The sequence below is a fragment of the Camelina sativa genome, chromosome 18, assembly GCF_000633955.1.
Source record: "Camelina sativa cultivar DH55 chromosome 18, Cs, whole genome shotgun sequence".
NCBI classification, from domain to species: domain Eukaryota; kingdom Viridiplantae; phylum Streptophyta; class Magnoliopsida; order Brassicales; family Brassicaceae; genus Camelina; species Camelina sativa.
Window position 1 is genome coordinate 5,537,635 of NC_025702.1, and position 19,070 is coordinate 5,556,704.

Here is a 19,070-nt window from a genome sequence, read left to right on the forward strand (position 1 = left end):
TTCAACACACGCTATTTATTTCTAATGAAAACACCAAAGAAACTATCTCTCTCTATCTCCCTCTCCACCGGCTCGTATAAGTTTTCTTGTTCCCATATATAGTCACTCATATGGCAGAAGAAGAACTTTCTGAGTGGACAAGAACGTATGACAACAACGCTGTTGAAGACCTTTTCGTTAATGACCCACCTCTCTTCTTTCTGCCTCAAGAACAACAGCACAGACTCATGCCAAATGAAGATTCCATCACCAACACCTTCGTCTCATTACCAGTTAACTCCGGTCCACGAATCCAAGATATGCCAAACGCTCTGGCTGTGGTTGAAACCCAGACCCATCCAGTCCAAGAAATCTCAATATCAACGTAAACAATAGATAACTTTACTATTACAAGAACACGTATATGTTTGCCTCAATATTATGTACTCATTAGTCCCTTGTTTATATTCATGTATAGTGTTCAACAATTGGAAAGAAGTACTTTGAGCAAAGCGGATAGGTACACTTTAAAGGTCAAGAACTATACTAATGGAATGTGTGATGATGAATACAAATGGAGAAAGTATGGCCAGAAAACCATCAAAAATAGCCCTAACCCAAGGTACACTTTATATACATGCATGTTCTGAATTCGTATATGCATATGGAAAGGCAAGACGGACATATCGAACTTGTACTTAGTTTTTAGTCACAAGCTTAATCTTATTATATTTTTGATATATGCCTAGGAGTTATTACAAGTGCATAAACCCAATATGCAATGCAAAGAAGCAAGTGGAAAGATCAATTGATGAGCCTAATACATATATTATCACCTACGAAGGTTTCCACTTCCACTACGCATACCCTTTCTTCCCACCTGTTAAGACACATAGGCCTAATAAAAAAGCGAAAACACTTAAACATGATGCTCAAGATAAACTAATTAAGAAAACATCTCAAACCCAAGACGAAAGTAAAAAAGCCCATTTAATTGAGCATGCCTACCAAAATCATTCAGCCTATAGAGCCCAAGAATACACACCGTTAAATCTCGAAGATGAGTTATTTTTACCGGTTGATCACTGTCGGCGGCAACAAGGGCTTTTAGAAGATGTGGTGGCTCCGGCAAAAATAACTACCCCGGCCAGGGACAGTGTTTTGGCAGCTTCCTCCTCGGACTCTTCGTCTCGAACTTGTTCCCCACCTCTTTCTCCATCGTCCTTATGCTGGTCTCCCAATGTTAACATCGGATTTAGTGATGAAATTCTTGACTTAATCGGATCTTATAATTTTTAAGCATTTATGCTTTATGATATATTATATATTAAAATTGTTATAAATAAGTCTTTAATTTATGGTGGACAAAAATATAAGTAACCAAGAAAAAATTATATCCGTAGAAAGATCAGAGTACTAGATTATAAAGAGAGACGAGAGTAAGATTGTTATTACTTTTTGTAATTAAAGTTGTGTTTTACTTGTTTATAAACTTAAAAAGGTAATTATGCAATTATGGTGAGCTTCACGCAATATATTATTTATACTTCTGGTTTTATCCATGTACTTGTTGTTTTGGTTTTTTTGTTGACCTTTAAATACTACTACACCTTGGAGACCAGTGTCATTATTTTCTTTGGCGTAATATCTTATGTAGCTCCATTAAAGCAAAAATATAAAAACCCTAGTAGAAAAGCCCATAGTAAGATGATTTCGGCATGATTCAAAAAAGTAGGAACAACTTTATGCTATTGTTCTAATTTCATTTCTTATAGACAAAAGATATGTTATTGCTCTAGTTTCATATATTTACACTTTATTGTCTTTTGATATTTGAATCTGATCTATCTGTTACTTTTCATTTGTAGGGCTTGTTAAATGCAGTGGACAAGGTGTTGCCTCATATTGAACATAGGATGTGTGCTAGGCACATCTATGGTAACTTGAAGAAGGTTTTTCGTAATCAAAATGAAGTGAAGACTTTGTTTTGGCAAGTGGCAAAAAGCTACACGGTGACTGAATATGAAGCAAATTTGGTAAATGCAATGAACTATGATATCCGATTATATGATGCCATTATGCAGAGAAATCCAAAAAATCGCAGCTTAGCTTTCTGTTCACCTAAAGCCAAATGTGTTGATGTTCACAACAACATATCAGTCTTTCAACAATGTTATAGATCAAGCAAGATACATACCAAAAGTTGAGATGTTGGATACTATTAGGAGAAGAACCATGGTGCATATTGATTTGAGGAAGACTACGGCCAATGAGTATACAGGTTGAATCACTAAGAGGGCAAAAAGAGTTCTTAGAAGAAGAAGCTAAGAACATAAAGTACTGCACGTTTGTCCCAGGTGGAGAAGGTAAATTTGATGTTCGTGAGTCTGGTGTAGGCTACAGTGTGGATCTTAGGCTGAGGACATGTGTTTGTAGAAGATGGGATATGAGTGGAATTCCATGTCGCCATGCTTTACATGTTATCACTGAGAAGAAGCTTAATCGTGAAGATTACATTAGTATTTATAGTGACTCAATTGCTCCAGTTAATGGTATGTTGTTCTGGCATAGATCTGGTTATGTTGTGGTGCCACTTGCTGCTTTAGTTGAACATATTGAAAACAGGAAAGGTAAGAAACCAAAGCTGAAGAGGAAGAAAGCAAGGCATGAGTCTCCTACAAAAAAAGAAGAAGAAGCTTAGTAGAGAGAACAGGATCATGCATTGTACTCTATGTGATTACCCTGGACACAACAAATTAAAGTGTCCTAATGCTGGATTCGAGAGATACAAACCACAAAGGAAGAAGAAGCAGCCATCAAATGCAGGAGAAGGATCAAGTCAAGCAACTCAAAGAAGTCAAGCAAGTGAAGGAAGTCAAGCAACATAAACAACACAAGCAACACAAGACTAACTTCTAATTTGTATGCTTGTTATGGGACTTATGGTCTGTTTTTGTTTTTGTATGCCTTGTTATGGATTTCTTAAAACAATATGATATGTATTTGGTTGTCTTAAGACTTGGTTTAAGACAACATGTTGTATGTCTTTCATCATTTTGACTTGGTTTAATATAACATGTTATCATCATTTTGTATGTCTTTTGTGGGTTTTTTAAAAAAAAATCAATATGATCATTCATTCAATACAACATCATACATCATTCATTCACTACAACACATAAGGAATTCGCACTTTTTGGGGTGTACGGGTATGAAATGGCCCTTTTCCTGTACCCTATAAATACGGATGTACGATATTCCAGGAAAGGGATTGGACCCAAAAGAGGAAAAGAAACCATTAGAAGAGAACAACAAACTACAAGTTAGCGCCTGACTCGTCGAATAGATTCAGCAGACGAACTGCCGTCTAGTATTATTTAGAGTTCGGGTCCATCTTCTTTTTAACTCATTAAGCTTGCTCTGTATACTGGTCTTTGACTAAGCTTTGGCTTGTTTTTATAAAAGAGATCCTTCGATATTAATTCCCCCAAAAAAACTCTTAAATTGTGAAAGAATCAGGACATCAACAATTTGGCGCGCCAGGTTGGGGGAGCCAGCTTGAAGTTTTCCCTGCAAGAAAAGAACGAACCTACAAACAGCATGGAATAATGACTAGACACACAAACAATGGCAAGTAAACTGTGCAAAACGGGTTGTCATGGGGAGCGACAATCCCCACAATAGACCAAGCGGGACTGACTCTCCTTCCAACCCTAGCTGCCTCTAGGAAAGCTGCAAAGACAGAAAGCCTTGGTGATGTTGCCATTACGACGAACCTTAAAATCCCAACAGAAACTGAAGTAACCCTCAATCTCGTACCGCTGGCGTTGTTTGTAAGCCCGACTGTTTCTAGCATTGATGAATTATCCCGCGGGATAATAGGGCACCTCGAACTGTTTGGACGCACTGACCGCGTCTCAAGCCACTTCCGAAGAAGAGATTGACCATCTAGATGCCGCACGGTGAATCCCAACACCAAGTATGGTTGGCGTAACAGCAAGACCCCAGCTGGGGCTAGCGAGTTGGGACAACGTTCATCTAGCGAACAACCCGCCAGCATCAATGGACTTGACGAGGGTGCAAAGGATAGGGAAATAAGATAGATCAAGCACAAGATGCACGAAATGGCAAGGACGTTCCACAAAGCAATTAGTAAGGCCCCAAGGTTAGACCTAGTACTTGAAGCTACTCTCACAGACACTCTTCTCCAAAAGGATAGTAACTACACCTGTACAACAAGAGGTGAAGCATAGGCTAGGATACTACGATGGAACCGACGACCTACGAGAATTTCTCATGATCTTCAAGGTCGCGTTCAGCCCTCTTTAGTTTAGCCCCGAAGAGTATGACACCAGCTCTTACCAAGTGTTTGTGGAACATCTCTTAGGCATGGCTCGATCGATAGCCTCCACGACTTTACTAACACGCTTGACCTATTCTCCGTTCTCATGGAGAGCAAGAACTGACACCCTGACATGTGGTCACTAGCCTAGGATCCCAAGGAATCGCTTTGGTTGTTCATCGGACGATATAAAGGCATCATTGACAACATCTCCATACCAGACACAACGACAACCGTCCCACTCAAGAATGCACTATGGTATGATTCCTGATTCAAAGAAGAATTGTCTCTCTCGCACGTTGAGACACTTGCAAAGCACATTGAGGCCAAGGAAGAAAAAGTGGTTTTTTCTAAGAAGCACGCAGCAGCAAAAAGCGCATTAGGGAAGGAGCCTGTAGTCCCCGTATTCAAAAACGAGTACGTCGAGCCAAGCCAACACTTCAGTCGCAACCATGACTGCACTCGCCAAACCTTCGCCGTCAATGGGGGAGCTCAGCAGACGCAGCCTTGGAATAAGTACGTTAGGAGTGATGGACTTGAGGGCAGCCCGGCCCCATAATGCGAGTATCACAAGAGTAGCACGCACGCAACCAAAGAATGTCGCTATTTACAGGCTCGACTAATGGCCAAGTACAAGAATGGCGGGATAACCGTCGAGTCGGATCGAAGCAAACAAGTTGGGTATGGATCAGGAAATCCTGGTCGACGGGCCGAGAATATTGTCAAAATCAAGCAACCAGCAGGAAGAGGCGACATCCCGACGAAGGATCAACATGATCATGGGAGGTTTGACAACATGCATTGATATAGTTCGTTCAATCAAGGATTATAAGAAACGAGCTGGAATGACTAGATCCTGGCCACCAAAGAACACTACCGCATGCGGAACAATATCTTTTGACGAAAGTGATTTGTAAGGGCTGGATCTACAACACAATGATCTGCTAGTCATTGAACTCCTAGTCAGCGAAATCCAAGTCACGAGGATCCTCTTCGACACCGGAAGCTTGATGAACTTTTAGGAGACTAACGAAACGTTTAGCAAAGCCTGGGAACGTTTCAATGGCTATGCTAGCTGGTGCCCTCATCATGGATTCAGCAATGCGTCCTTACTCAGCACCCTCTACAGAGTAGTAGTCCCAAAGATTAGGATGTTGTTGGATACAAATACCAATGGCAACTTCCTCAACAAGGATGTTAATGATGGTTGGGCCCTTGTGGAGAACTTGGTTCAATCAGATGGTCACTACAATGAAGATTATGATCAGATCGTCAAGGGATGACGATGGGAAGTATAAAAAGGATATAAAGGCCCTTAACGACAAGTTGGACAAGATACTCCTCAGCCAACAGCACAACATCAGCTTTGTTTCTGAAGAAGAGCCGCTTCAGCAATAAAATGGGGAGAATGTTCAGATTGAGGATGTAAACTACATCTACAATCAGGTAGGATACAATAAGGGCTACAACCAATTCAATCCAAACCCAAATCTCTCCTACCAAAACCCCAATGTTGCTAATCCTCAAGATCAACGGCGACAAAATCAACTTCCCAAAACCCTTTTTCGTCGACCTTCCACTTAAATTACCCGGTTTCAGGTTTTTTCTTAAATTAAACCGACCCAAATCGACAATTAAATCGAACTAGTCGAACCAGAAGTTGCTGGTGTCGACCGACACCCATCCCCAAAACTCACAGCTTGGTTTGCAGATGTTACACTTCTTCTTTTAATTTCTTAATGCAATTTATTCAGAATATGATTTGTGTTTTATTGATTATGTTTGAGTATATCTGCTTGTTAGGTTTAGGGTTTCTAATCAGGGATTTCATGGAATGTTATATTGATTGATTGTTTGGATTCATTATCCTTCTTGTTCTTCACCATAGGTTGTTCTTAATGCTAGATCATTGATTAGTCTATCTGGATTTAGATCTTAGGATTATTGATTGATATGAGAATATAATTGATCTTCCTGACAAAAACCTTTGGTGAGCGAAATTATTTTTTACAAAGAGATTTGATTTGGTAATTTTGTGAACAAATCTCTTGATTTTATTTCTCCCCTCTCCCTCTCACGCCAACACCACCTCGGCCTGTACTCCTCTTACGACCTCTCTCCCCTTTAATCTTTATCGTCACGACAACCATCCACCACCATGAAGATAAGACAAGAGGCGTAGAGTATTTTTAAAGGGCACAATAGGGTTTTCTTTGGTTTAATTTGATTCAACCAGAATTTAGCTAAACCAAGAATTAATTAAAGCAGTCCTCATTTAATTAATAACTCAACCAACTTAATAAACCAACTAAAATTAAACCGGTTTCACTCCAATTCTCGACATACACACAAATCTTCTATTTTTTCGGGACATGGGCGTTACAGTGTTCAATAAAGATATTTTCTTTTCTTTTGAACATAAAAGAAGATGATATCTTTATCAGAATTTATATCATATTTGATACAAAATGAGTAAAGTTGTAAGCCATAAGTTATTTCTATCATAAATAAGGAGATAATTAATATTTATAATAAATCACTTTTATGAATAAATTTAAATAAAACAAACATTTTAAATTGAGTAGTCGTTTTAACCTTCATTTATAAAAAACGTTGATTAACTCATTTTTAACATAAGTAAAATCGTATATAAATATACCATTATCCACTAAGAATTACCCACAACGAAAACTTAAACCATTGGCAAAAGAAATTCAAATTTTTTTTTATTGAAATAGTATTGAACTCTCTAAAATAGAATGAAGACAATTGTCAGTGTTTTAACTCTTCTGTTTCTTGTTTTATCATGTAAGTTTAACCTTTGTCAGTGATGATACTATGTAGATTTTTTTTAATTCTCTTAAAATATTAATTTTTATAAAATAATATATATTTTGTAAATAATATAGGTGCGCCAAATATCAAGGCAAAATCTTATTTAGAAGAGAAAACTCATTCTTTCAATTCAGCAACAAGCCCTCAAATTAATTTTAAAATAGATGAACTTCCACCAGATGAACATCTTGGAGTTGCAGCTTCTAAAAGCTTAATTGGTTTCTGTCAAGAATGTGTACATCATTGTTTGAGAAGAAAACGGATTATTGGTGAATGTTGAAGATTTATTTGTCATTGCTCCAGACAAGAAATTGGTGTTGGATTGTAAGATTTTTTTCCAAATACTTATATATAAAATAAAGCAAAGGTAAAATTTTTGGTCAAAATTATCTCTTCTTATTAATTTTATACTACATATTATTTTAATCAACCAAATGTTATATCATTTTTTTTTCGGAAAGTGGAAGTATTAATAAATAGTTATAATGAACAGAAATTTTGACAAAGTTAGAAAAATTGTTGATGGAATTCTAGTTTCAATTTTTTCGTTAAGTCGTTACTACTTCATATCAATTCCTTTCTCACAAATTCGGGAGATTAGATTATCATGTGCAGTTGATTAGTAATATATACAAATAATTATGCACCATATAGTAACGGCCTAAGTAAGTAATCAATTTTTTACAAGTACGCAGAAATAATTAAGTGAAATTTTTATTGTTGAAACAGTTTTGGAACAAACTTAGTTAAGAAATTGATCTCATTCCTAACTTTAATATTGGTGATGGCTTCAGAGATGTCCTTAACCATATCAACAATGACACCCTCCACGCCCATAAGATATTGCTAGTAAATCCCCTCAACAACATTGCTCAAAATAATAAAATGTCGGTTGTTTCAAAGGAAACAAAATAGAGGGGGCGGGCGAGAAAAGATAACATAACGATATGAAACTCATGAGAGGATTTTACTTGATCTGGCCATAAGATAGAAGCGAAAGTCTTAAATTTCTGTGTGACACCTCGGTTTCAGGGACATAGAGAGGTTTAAAAGAATTGATTTGGCCACTTATGTCACCAAAGTGTACTTATCTTTTCGGTCAAGGGTTTTGAGAGAACTCAACAGTTAAGCGTGCTTATGCTGGAGTATTCTTAGGATAGGTGACCTTCCGGGAATTGACTGTCGGAACTGTGCGAGTGATGACAAAACACAGGGAAAGATCATGTGGTGATTTGTAGGGACGGTAACAAGTCTTTAAAGCCTCCAGGACGTAGTAAACTAACCGTCAAATATAGATTGGCTCACCGGCCTAGTGAGAGAACGAGAGGCCCATTAAAGAAGGTGGGCCCATGGACTGGGATTGGACATGGGGCCCACTAAAAGGTGGTGGTCGGGGCGTTACACTCTGACTCTTGTGATTGCGTTTGGAGTTCTTAATATGGCCTTAACGTCAGACACAATCCCTTGCAAACCACTGTCTTTGCAAAGCTTGATGGCCTCATCTAATGAGTTTCTTCTCACGTCCTTATAGATTTCACATCCTCCATTTGTTAAGAAGAATACCTAAGAACATAAATAGACATTCCTAAGTACACAAACTTCGTTATAACTGAAAATGGGAACCAAAGTAGCAATTTTACTGGATAACTCCTCTCCAAATTCCTAATGAGTCGAGCCGCATCAGGATGAAAGCTCGAGAAGATAATGGGTCGGTTCTTCGCATGGTCATTTAGAACCTGTTCATTTAAAAGATTGAGATTGTTGATCGCCATAAGAACAGATATATGTGAACAATATGTCTTTTACCTTCAAGATGTTGTCAAGAGTTAGACGTAACTCTTCTTGTCCATACACTGTATTATCATCGAATTTGAGCTCAATATTGAATCCTACTGACTGATTAACTTTTAAAAATGCATCTTCAAGGGTACACAAAGTACCATCCTTTTCGACTCTCCATTCGTAAATTCTACCATTTTTTGTCTGGCTGAACATAGGCTTCACATTTTTACCATCTTTTTGTGGTCCATATGAGAGAAATTCATCTAAAGTCATTTCTGCAGTACCGGCCCACCCTTAAAGCAGGCAAAGCAGCTGCTTTAGGCCACATCATAGAAAAATTTTAGTGACACATATTTGAAAAATTAGGCAGGTTTGTTGGGTTTGTGTCATGAAATTATGTGATAAGTCATGGGTTCAAGCCTTCAACTTTGCTGATTCGTTTACAGTTTTTTTTTCTTTTTCTTTTACTTATTATTTATTACTTTTTGGTTTAACTTCCGTTTTTAACATAAAAATCTACAAAAAATTGAATTAACTTAACTACAATATATTATAATATTCAAACAAAACTAAAATTTTATAAAAAAACATCGAAATTACTTTTTGTTCTTAATCTTTATTTTATTATAATACATTATTACCAATTACTTTTGATTAGCAATGATGTCTACCGAGTATTTGCTATAATAAAAGTTAAAAAAATTATATTTTAGATTGTTATTACATTTTTCCATGTTTTTAATTATATTTTAGCATTATAGTGAAAAAAAATATAAATGTGAAAAAAAAATTATATGCTTTAGGCCACCAAAATTCAAGGACCGACCCTGCATTTCTGTTACTCTATTCCCAGTAATCACTCCCTAAAAAGACATTTTTGTGTGGTTATGAGAACTTAGACTTATTAATCAGCAATAATATTTATTGTGCATGAAATTTAATAAATCATGTTCTTGCGTGAACATGAAGATATCATGAAAAATTACAGGACATCCATCTCTTGTTACCTACAAAATAGTTACATTCTTTATTTAGGGTGCCATGCATGTTGAAACTCATAAATTTGCATTTACATTATAAGAAAATATTTACTTAAAAAAAAAACATAAAATGCAAAATTGAGTTTCTCTTTACCTTCATTGGTGTTTACTGTTTAAAATGCGTACACTTTTTTTTCACGCTTACAAAACAATTTGATTGAAAAACTGAAAAGTTAACTTGACGATAAGAAATTTTATACAACACTTAATATCCACTATTTATTTTAGCTTTATGAAAAAAAAAACACAAAAAACACAAATAACGGTCTTGCTAATTAAGGCGGTGAGACCGTGGTAGGACTAAACCTTAGGCCTTGAATGGAGACACTAATAGTACCGAATTTAAAGAATGTTTTTCCAAAAATTACTTTATACATCAATCACAATTCTTTTTGTTAATTTGCGCTTTTTACGAAAGAAACAAAAAATACTGTTTGCGTTTTTCAAGGTCAGATTTTACTCATGGACAACAGTTATTTGTTTAACTATCTACTCCAAAGCGTTTTTTCGAATAAGCGGTACAAACTAATATTTGATTGGTGAAAAACTATTAAATCGTTTATCCCGCACAATCAAATATATTTCTCATGCACATTTCACAATTAAATTGTACCGTACTATCAAATCGTTTATCCCGCATAATCAAATTCGATGTTACTATTCTAACCCTTAATCTCGTAACAAGAGCAAATACTTGAACCACTGGACAACCATTGATTTATTTGTTTATTCCTCGAGGGAAAGGAAGTGGCCGATAGAATAGCAGAGTTTCTTTCGATTACGACTGATATGACTGAACCTAAGTTTCTTTCGATGGTGCTAATTTGGGTGCAAGACCTTGTGATTTCAAGAGAAGTTGTAATGTTTTTTAGGTTAATGCAAAGTTAATGTTGAGCTAGGAAAACGAACAAAAAAAAACATGCTCTTCTTGACAGTTTTGCCACCACGTGTTCTTTTCCAATAGAAACAAAAATTATCAGATTCTACGGGTAAAAAGGACAGACCTGGACATAAACTCAATGAAGTTAATGGGGAAATCTGTAGCAACGTTAAAAGAAAGAAGAGAATTCTCTTGATAAATTTCATTTTCTCGTCAGGAGTTTGAAGCATGTCCATTTCAAATCCTCTGTGACCCATCAAAACAAATTTAGGGAAAAAGAAAAAGAAAAACCCAATTCATATAAGCAATAAGAACTCCAAAAAAAAAGGTAATTATTTGAGACCATGAGATTTTCAGCGAGTCATACACAGTGAAAGAAAATTATATATTGATCTGAGGCTTCTAAGATAACATTGTTGGCTTTTAAAAGTATTCATTGTAATAAGCTATAAACTTCAATTCTGTTTGCCAAAAAAAAAAAAAATGAATCAAGTCTTCCAAGAAGCAGCCATGGCCATGATATATCTAGCAACACCCACCGACAAAGCAAAATCGATTTTACGAAGAGAATTATTAACATTATTGGCCTTGTAAAATAGTAGTAAGCTGGTGTCACCAAAATTGGGCTAATTATTGGGCTCGCAGTCTCAGTATCTCCTTTGCTGTTCTTAACCTGAAGTATGGCATGTCCTTCTGCAAAAGATAGAGGTAAGACAAAGCATTTTTTCTATCAGTCTACACATGTTTCTCATGTCTCATCTGCTCTAAAAGGAATGCTAATCAATCGTGCTACTTCTAATTTGACCCAGATAAGATTTGTTGACTGAATATTTCTCTCGATTTCAAATGTAGCATTGATATGGATTCAGAAACAAATGCAGACACTGATGTCCTTTATTACCTGGCTAAATTGTAGCCTCAGTCCTCTACTGTAAAAATCTATGTATTTAAGCATAAACATCCCACAGTCGTACCTAGGAAATTTCAAAAGAGGAGTGTCAGCCTAAATAACATAAAGTGACATATAACAGAGCGGTTGCATTTAGTTGCGGTTGATCATAAATAACAAGGACCCAAAGAAGCTTGTAACTGAGTATCATAGTACAAATTGAAGAAGATGGTATCACAGAAGTTATCTAGGTAGCAAACTATGAGACACATTTGGTTTCTTTTATTGTGAACGCTTTTGTAAAATTGTCCTTTATAGAACATGTATTATTGTTTATCTGAAAACAACTCATATCACGATATAAACCGCATCTACCTCTGACTCACATACCAAAGGAGGGTTTGCTAATAGTGAAGATAAATTCCCGTCCACATGATCAAAAACATACCAAAAAGGGAGTTACGTACCCATTCTGTTGCCGGGGAAGGTCTTTAACATATTCAATGTCCCATGAACTAACGTCAATATTTTGTCCACTCTTGTCCTTTACTTCATCCACCAAGTACTTTGCCTAAAACAAATACATGTTCCATAATCATAAAGTTGCATCTCAAAATGCAAATTAGCAGAATTTTGTAATCAAAAAACTATACCAAATCATTCAAAACTGTAGGATTAACTCCATTTAATGAATCAAGATATTGGAACTTGCATTCCCTTTTGTTAATTACCGCCAGAGTCCAATGTAGACATCCGTGGATTGGAACAAATATCTGCACAGGTTTATCATCAAACAAAATCAGATTATTATATTTGTGAAGTTTACAAAAGGTAACCAAAAATTTTAGGTTCTGAGAAAAAACACACTATGTCACAATCAACAAGATCATATCCCAGCTTTCTCTGGGTAGTCCATCTCCTGACAGCTTGGTAATTGTAACAGGACCCGCTTACTAGCTGAACAAATGTAATTAGAGAGAAAATACATAAGCCTGTGAACATTCATAAACATTTACAATCGACACAAGCATTCATAGGACACAAGCCTGAGGTAAAAGAATTTGATAGTTGCAGAGGTAAAAGAATTTGATAGTTGCAGCAAAATAAAATATATTGAAATTGGAGAAAAATCTGAAATTTAGCACTGAACATATCTATCGAAGCAAGTCCTGGCACAATGAATGATCGGACACGAGAAAACATAGACCTGAAGCATGAGGACTAAAAGAGAAAGCAAACCTTAATGTAGAAAAAGGTATTGAAAAAATGACACTTGAAGAACTTTTGGGGATCCCTAGCTTCTCTCTCTTTCAGCAATTCAAGATAGAGATTGACAACCTATAAAACAGACAGCATACAACAATGCAAAAACAGAAGAAAAAAAAAAAGCAACATGAGGAGTTCAAAACACAAAATACAAATAAAAAAAAAAACAAAAAAAGATGTGGATTTAGAGCGGTTAACGATCATACCAAAGAAGTACCTCGTCGTTAAGCCATCTAGTCGGCATTAGACATTGTAAAGTTTCTCCACAGATATCAATATTGGAGTTTCTATGCGAAACCAAAACCTTCATTCTAAAACAACAACAACACAACTAGTTAAAATTCCTGAAACAAGTCAATCACATGACATGCTAAAGCTTCTCAAAAAAAAAAAAAGTACCTATTTCTCCCAGAGAAGGCACTTTTGACTTCAGCTAACTCCTCCTCTTTGAGCGGTATAAAAGGCTCCTAACAAACCAACAAATCAATAAAACACACACATGAGTTCAAGCTCCTAAACAATGAGCCATCTACAAAACTCGTCATGGTGTACAACAAGCTCATAACTCAAACCACCATAAGCAATAACATTGGAAGCAAGAAAGAAACAGTATACATAAATATTACCTCAATGGAGCGGAGCAATGATGCTTTCAAGTTGTTGTATCCATTTTTACAATTCCTAACACCCCAAGTAGACGACTCTTTTTCAACCAAAATTTTGCAATCATCTCGATCAAATCTCAATGCGGCTTTATTGCGACCAAATAAATTGCTTGTTTCGCGATTATTCTCTTCATTATTGCCACAACAATCTCTAGGTTTTGGTTTCCTTTTAGGAACTGAAGCACGAACTAATAACTTGAATCTAAGGGATCCTCTGCAACGGGTGTGATATTCTCGTCCGATGGAGACTTTTCTCGCCACTGAATTTCTCGAGATTGCACTAGAAGGCGAAACTGGCTTGTCCGAGGATCGGCGTTTGCGTTTCTTCACAGCCTGCAAATTGGTGTTTTTGCGATTGGTCGTTACAGCTGCCATCATCGGAGATTGAATCCGGGAAGCATAAGCGTTGGTTTGAGAAAATTAAATTAAAGAAAAAAAAAAAACTGCGCAGAGTTGAAGACAGATTAAAACTTTAGGGTTAGCTCGCGTCTTCTACTTCAGCCATTTTTGAATTTCATAGTAATTATATTATTCATGTTGTTTGAGTGAAACGAAGCAATTTTTTTACCCATTTCTCTCATCTGATCGAAAGAAAGAGACCGAGTTAAATTTGTGTGAGCTTTTTCTATTAGGGTTAAGCAAACCGAAGCCACAAATCTCGAATCTGAACCGAACTACTATAAGATAACCGGAATAAAATATTTTATGAAAATTTTCGCTTCACAACATCATCAAATGGGCTAATATACCCTCTCAACTCAATCGTTACCTCTTTAGATCAGAAGGTAGAAAAGTGGTTAAATCGTGAACAAGGGAGTCAAGTGAGATTACTGTACCTTCCATGTGATCTGAGTCTGAAAAGATTCTTCGTTCTGTTTCAATTGATCAAGACCTTTAAATTTCTTGATATCATGTAAAAAAGAATGCAGAGAAGACACAGAAACTAATAAACATGTTGACCAATTCTGTTACAACAACAAACCCATAGTAGAAGTATAGCATTTACCAATCGGACTTATGTGCACTAAGTAGAGTATCAATCAAATTCTCATGTGAATAAGACCATTTATCTATAGATTTATTTGATAACTAAGGAAACTATCAATAGCTACACTTCTTTGACGAATGAACTTATTACTTTGTTACCAGAAGAACGATAATACTATCTTTGAAAGACAAGAAGCAACAGAGACTGTAGGATCACAGTTTAGCAAACCGAGGTTTTCTTTTCTTCATCTGAGCAGAAACAGCTTCATTGAGATCGTCTGATATAAGCATAGCCGAGTTCCAAGTTGCTACATAGTCTAGACCTTGTTCTACACTCACCTCTCTGCTTCTTAATAACACTGCCTTTGTCCCTGTCACAGCTAGTGGAGACTTGGCTGCTATTCCTGAAAACATCGATAAACACAAATTCTCATAACTTCAATACCAATCATCTCAGAATCGAACTTGAAAACAAATCAAACATAGAATCAGCAGATTCAAGCAACTCAGTGGATCAAACAATGAGTAAATTGCAAGAACACTAGATTCAAAAACTTAATTCTTATTCCCTAAATCATCTCAGAATCAAATTCCAACACAATTGAGCATTGAATTAGCAGATTTAAGCAACAAATTGAACCAAAACTGTATAGATTGCAAGAAAATATGATTCAAGAACATGATTCTCATTCACTAAACCATCTCAGAATCAAATTTGAAACAAATCGAACAATGATTCAGCAGATTTAAGCATAAATCCGGAGGTAATTAGATTAATTACCTTCAGCGATTATGGTGACGCCATTATCAAGATCCGATTTAGATCCAAAAACCCGAGAAACCAAACCAAGCTCCTTCGCTTCACCACCTGAGAATCTCCGAGCCGTTAACGCCAATTCCATGGCGTTCGCATACCCAACGATACGCGGTAACCTCTGAAGCGTGCCAAGATCCGCGACAATCGCTAAATCAACCTCCTTAATCGAGAAAAAAGCATCCTCAGAGCAATACCTAATATCACAAGCCGCAACGAGGTCAACGCCACCTCCGATACACGCGCCGTGTACAGCGGCGATCACAGGTTTCCGGCAGAGCTCGACGGCCGTGATCGCAGCTTGCATCGACTTGATTTTACGGCGTAGGAGCTCGCTCGAGCGTCCTCTATCGTTTGAGGATTGGGCCTTGATTGAAGACAGGGAACTGAGGTCGATGCCGGAGCAGAAGTGTTTCCCGGCGCCGGAAATGATGATGACGGAGACATCTGGGTTTTGGTCGAGAGATGAGAGAGCTTTCGGGAACTCGACGAAGAAATCGAGGGATAAGGCGTTGAGGTGTGATGGTCTGTTGAGGATGAGCTGAAATACAGAGGAATCAGTGTTCTTGCGTACGATTTCTAGGGTTTTGTATGACTCCATAGCTACAATTTTTGAAATTAACTTGATAAGGTGAAGAGATAGAGCTTATACCAAGGCTTGAAATGAAGCATTTGAATCACAAAGGGCATAAATGTACTTTGACTGGAATCATCCTTTTCAAATCAGTATCTTGGTGTTGAGTTTAAGTGAAAAAAAGCTAAAAAATACCCCATTTTTTTTTTTTTTGAAAGTTTAATAATATCTGGTCTTTTTTGGTCAGAAGAAAAAATATTCATTTAATTAGTGTTAGTTTAAAAATACTTTATTTTTTAAATTGTTGGTAAATTCGTAGCCCTGACTTAACATCGGTTAACGGCGTTAAAGAATTAGTTAACGTTGTTAATTTATAAATACACATGTTAAGTAGATATATAAAACTTAACAAATCGTAATAATTAGTTTCTCATTGTGTAGTGGTTACAAAAAAAACAATTTCCCAAAGAAACCTGGGTTCGAATCTACTATTGAGTTTTTTTACCTATTTTTTTGTAATAAATGGCAAACTCGTAAATACATCATCTTCTTCATTCTTCATACGGTAGTAGTGGTGGCCGGCGGTGGTGTGCAACCGTCGATTAAAGTTGAACCACCGAATAGATATGAGGTTCTTGCGTCTTTCTTCTCCGTCATATGAGACATAACCAACCTGCGAGTGTAAGAATAGACAAACCCAAAACATGAGCTCCAATCGCATGGTCTTCGCTCCCGCCACCGCCACGCCTTCTCACTCCTTACCCGAAACTCGACCCTGCCGACGTCACTCCTCCTCCTCCTTCTCAACCCGTCCCGCCATAGCCACCACCGCCGCTGCTAATGAAGAAAAAGATATATTTACGAGTTTGCCATTAGTTAAAAAAGTTGGAAAAATAATAACGCACAAAAGCGTATATTCGAACCCAAGTTTCTTTGAGAAAGTAATTTTTTTGTAACCACTACACCATGAGAAACTAAACGTTACGAATTGTTAACAAGTTACATATATTTACTTCACACGTGTATTTATAAATTAACACCGTCAATTAATTATTTAATGTCCGTTAATGTTAAGTCACGGATACCAATTTACCAACAACTTTAAAAATGAAGTATTTTTAGACCAACACTAATTAAATGAAGTATTTTCTTCCGACCACAAAAGATCAGGTATTAAACTTCTAAATAAAAAATAAATTGGATATTTTTTAGCTTTTTTCAGTTGAGTTTAATATTCCTTTGTTGATTTTATCTGGCTCATCTCTAGTTGATTTAAAGGTTTTTTCCTTAATCGTAGTGTATCTTGTTCTCTTCGTCTTACTAGTGAAGATTGATAGTAATTGTATTTGTATTTCTGGTATTGGTGAGTTCTTGCTTTCTTTCTTGTGGGTTTGCTATTGTTTTGATATTGGTGTGAGGTGTATCATGTTTCAGTTTTATTGGTGTTTTTTGTATTCACATATTATATAGGAAAGCTTGATGAGAGTCTTTAGTTCTTTTTTTTTTCCAACAACAACACAAGATTAGGTCAAAACGAACCAACGCGAAAGAACATTGTTTACTAGGTAATTAAGTGCGATTCAGAACGAACACGTCGCGCCAAATTGTCCGTTTTACCATTTTGGAAACGAGGAATTAAGACCAATGAAAAAAATGTGAACTCATCCTTATCAAGTTGCATTTCCTCTAAATAAGGCGTGAACGTTGGCCACTTGGAAGGCGAATACACCATCTTCATCAAGTCAGAGTTGTCAGTAAGGAAAACGACATTCTGATTATCTGCCCCAATCATACACCTCATCGCCCAGACTAGGGCTTCAATCTCTGCATGAAGAAGTGTGAGACTTCTTCGGAGGTTGGCTGCCCCCATAGTGGGAACCTCCGCCATTGGTGGAGAACAATGTCATCCTCTACCTGCATATTGATCAGTTGCTTTCCAAGAACCATCTACAAAACATAAATAACTCTTGTTATGCCATCGATCACAACACCACCTCCTCGTCCATGGATTGCCCTTGGGACACCATTCGTGGGTTCACCCATATTAATACACGGCTCGGACGAGGTGTAAGTGGAAAGGTGGAGGTGAATCAAATTGGCCTTCGCTCTCCTTCGATTAACCGGTCAATGGGAAATGAATGATTCGAAGAACACAAGTCACAAAGAGAATGGGGCTCTCTGTCACGGATCCGTAACTAACCCAAAGGTTCAAGAGGAAACCTCTCAAGAACTACTCGTGCTAGGGTTCTTTTCTCTCAAACGGCGCAAGAGAAAACAATGTAATGTTATTGAACTAGGGAAAAAAATCGTGACTAGAAGGCTGCGTATGGGACCTTATTAATAGTCTTTCATCTTTGACATTCAAGGATCGAGATTTAATCTCAAGTTCTAAAGAATTAAAATACAAAAAAAAATGAAAAAGACAAGAAAGGAAACATGTTCGCATAAGTGAGACCCTCTCGACAAGTCGGAGGTTTTGATCTCAACTCTCTAGGACTCTATACTCAAAAACAAAGACAAATATTGTGGCGATTTCCGGCAAAACAAATTAAGAGAAAAACAACCAAAACCGAACTTACCTTGTTCATGGGGATCAAAGGCCACGTTGGAGTCGTGTGTTCGATCACTCCTTTTTCTTCATGTTTCTTGTTTGGCGTGTCTTCCTTAGTTGGTAGCAAATCTTTGTGAGATTCTTGCTCATCCTCGTTGTCATTGGAATCAACAGCTCGCTCGTCTCCCCAGTTGTGTTTTTGGCTGCCATGATTGTCTAGTTGTTCAGTTTGAAAATCATCACTTCGTTGATGATTTTTGATGCTCAAGTTGTTGGTTACGGTTGTTGGACAATTGATGGTGCTAAGCAGTGACTCGACGGCTTCATTGAACGTCTCCATAAGCTTTCTAGTGTGAGATCATGTCATAGGTCCGTTAACTACCATACATATCTCTAAAGCAAGGTCATCCGGTTCGGGGATGACTTCGTCGTTTGGTTCAATGTACACATCATCCCCTCCCTCTTG

General features: G+C 36.9%; 4 protein-coding genes and 1 pseudogene across 4 annotated transcripts; 2 read left to right on the plus strand and 3 right to left on the minus strand.

Annotated features, from left to right (window-relative positions):
• On the plus strand, window positions 1–1,680 carry LOC104760623 (probable WRKY transcription factor 49). Its single transcript, XM_010483573.2, has 3 exons — window positions 1–364; window positions 458–601; window positions 729–1,680. The coding sequence occupies exons 1-3, from the start codon at window positions 111–113 to the stop codon at window positions 1,276–1,278; spliced, it is 948 nt and encodes a 315-aa protein (XP_010481875.1). The 5' UTR covers window positions 1–110; the 3' UTR covers window positions 1,279–1,680.
• Window positions 7,081–7,436, plus strand: LOC104760624 (defensin-like protein 222). Its single transcript, XM_019240341.1, has 2 exons — window positions 7,081–7,129; window positions 7,231–7,436. The coding sequence occupies exons 1-2, from the start codon at window positions 7,081–7,083 to the stop codon at window positions 7,434–7,436; spliced, it is 255 nt and encodes an 84-aa protein (XP_019095886.1).
• Window positions 7,871–11,127, minus strand: LOC104763159 (annotated as a pseudogene).
• On the minus strand, window positions 11,174–14,336 carry LOC104760626 (putative ubiquitin-like-specific protease 1B). The gene is made up of 9 exons (XM_010483578.2): window positions 13,640–14,336; window positions 13,413–13,480; window positions 13,231–13,324; window positions 12,987–13,085; window positions 12,615–12,704; window positions 12,401–12,520; window positions 12,215–12,318; window positions 11,760–11,832; window positions 11,174–11,551 (listed from the first exon to the last, which is right to left on the minus strand). The coding sequence occupies exons 1-9, from the start codon at window positions 14,054–14,056 to the stop codon at window positions 11,489–11,491; spliced, it is 1,128 nt and encodes a 375-aa protein (XP_010481880.1). The 5' UTR covers window positions 14,057–14,336; the 3' UTR covers window positions 11,174–11,488.
• Window positions 14,566–16,167, minus strand: LOC104760625 (delta(3,5)-Delta(2,4)-dienoyl-CoA isomerase, peroxisomal). The gene is made up of 2 exons (XM_010483577.2): window positions 15,447–16,167; window positions 14,566–15,069 (listed from the first exon to the last, which is right to left on the minus strand). The coding sequence occupies exons 1-2, from the start codon at window positions 16,078–16,080 to the stop codon at window positions 14,879–14,881; spliced, it is 825 nt and encodes a 274-aa protein (XP_010481879.1). The 5' UTR covers window positions 16,081–16,167; the 3' UTR covers window positions 14,566–14,878.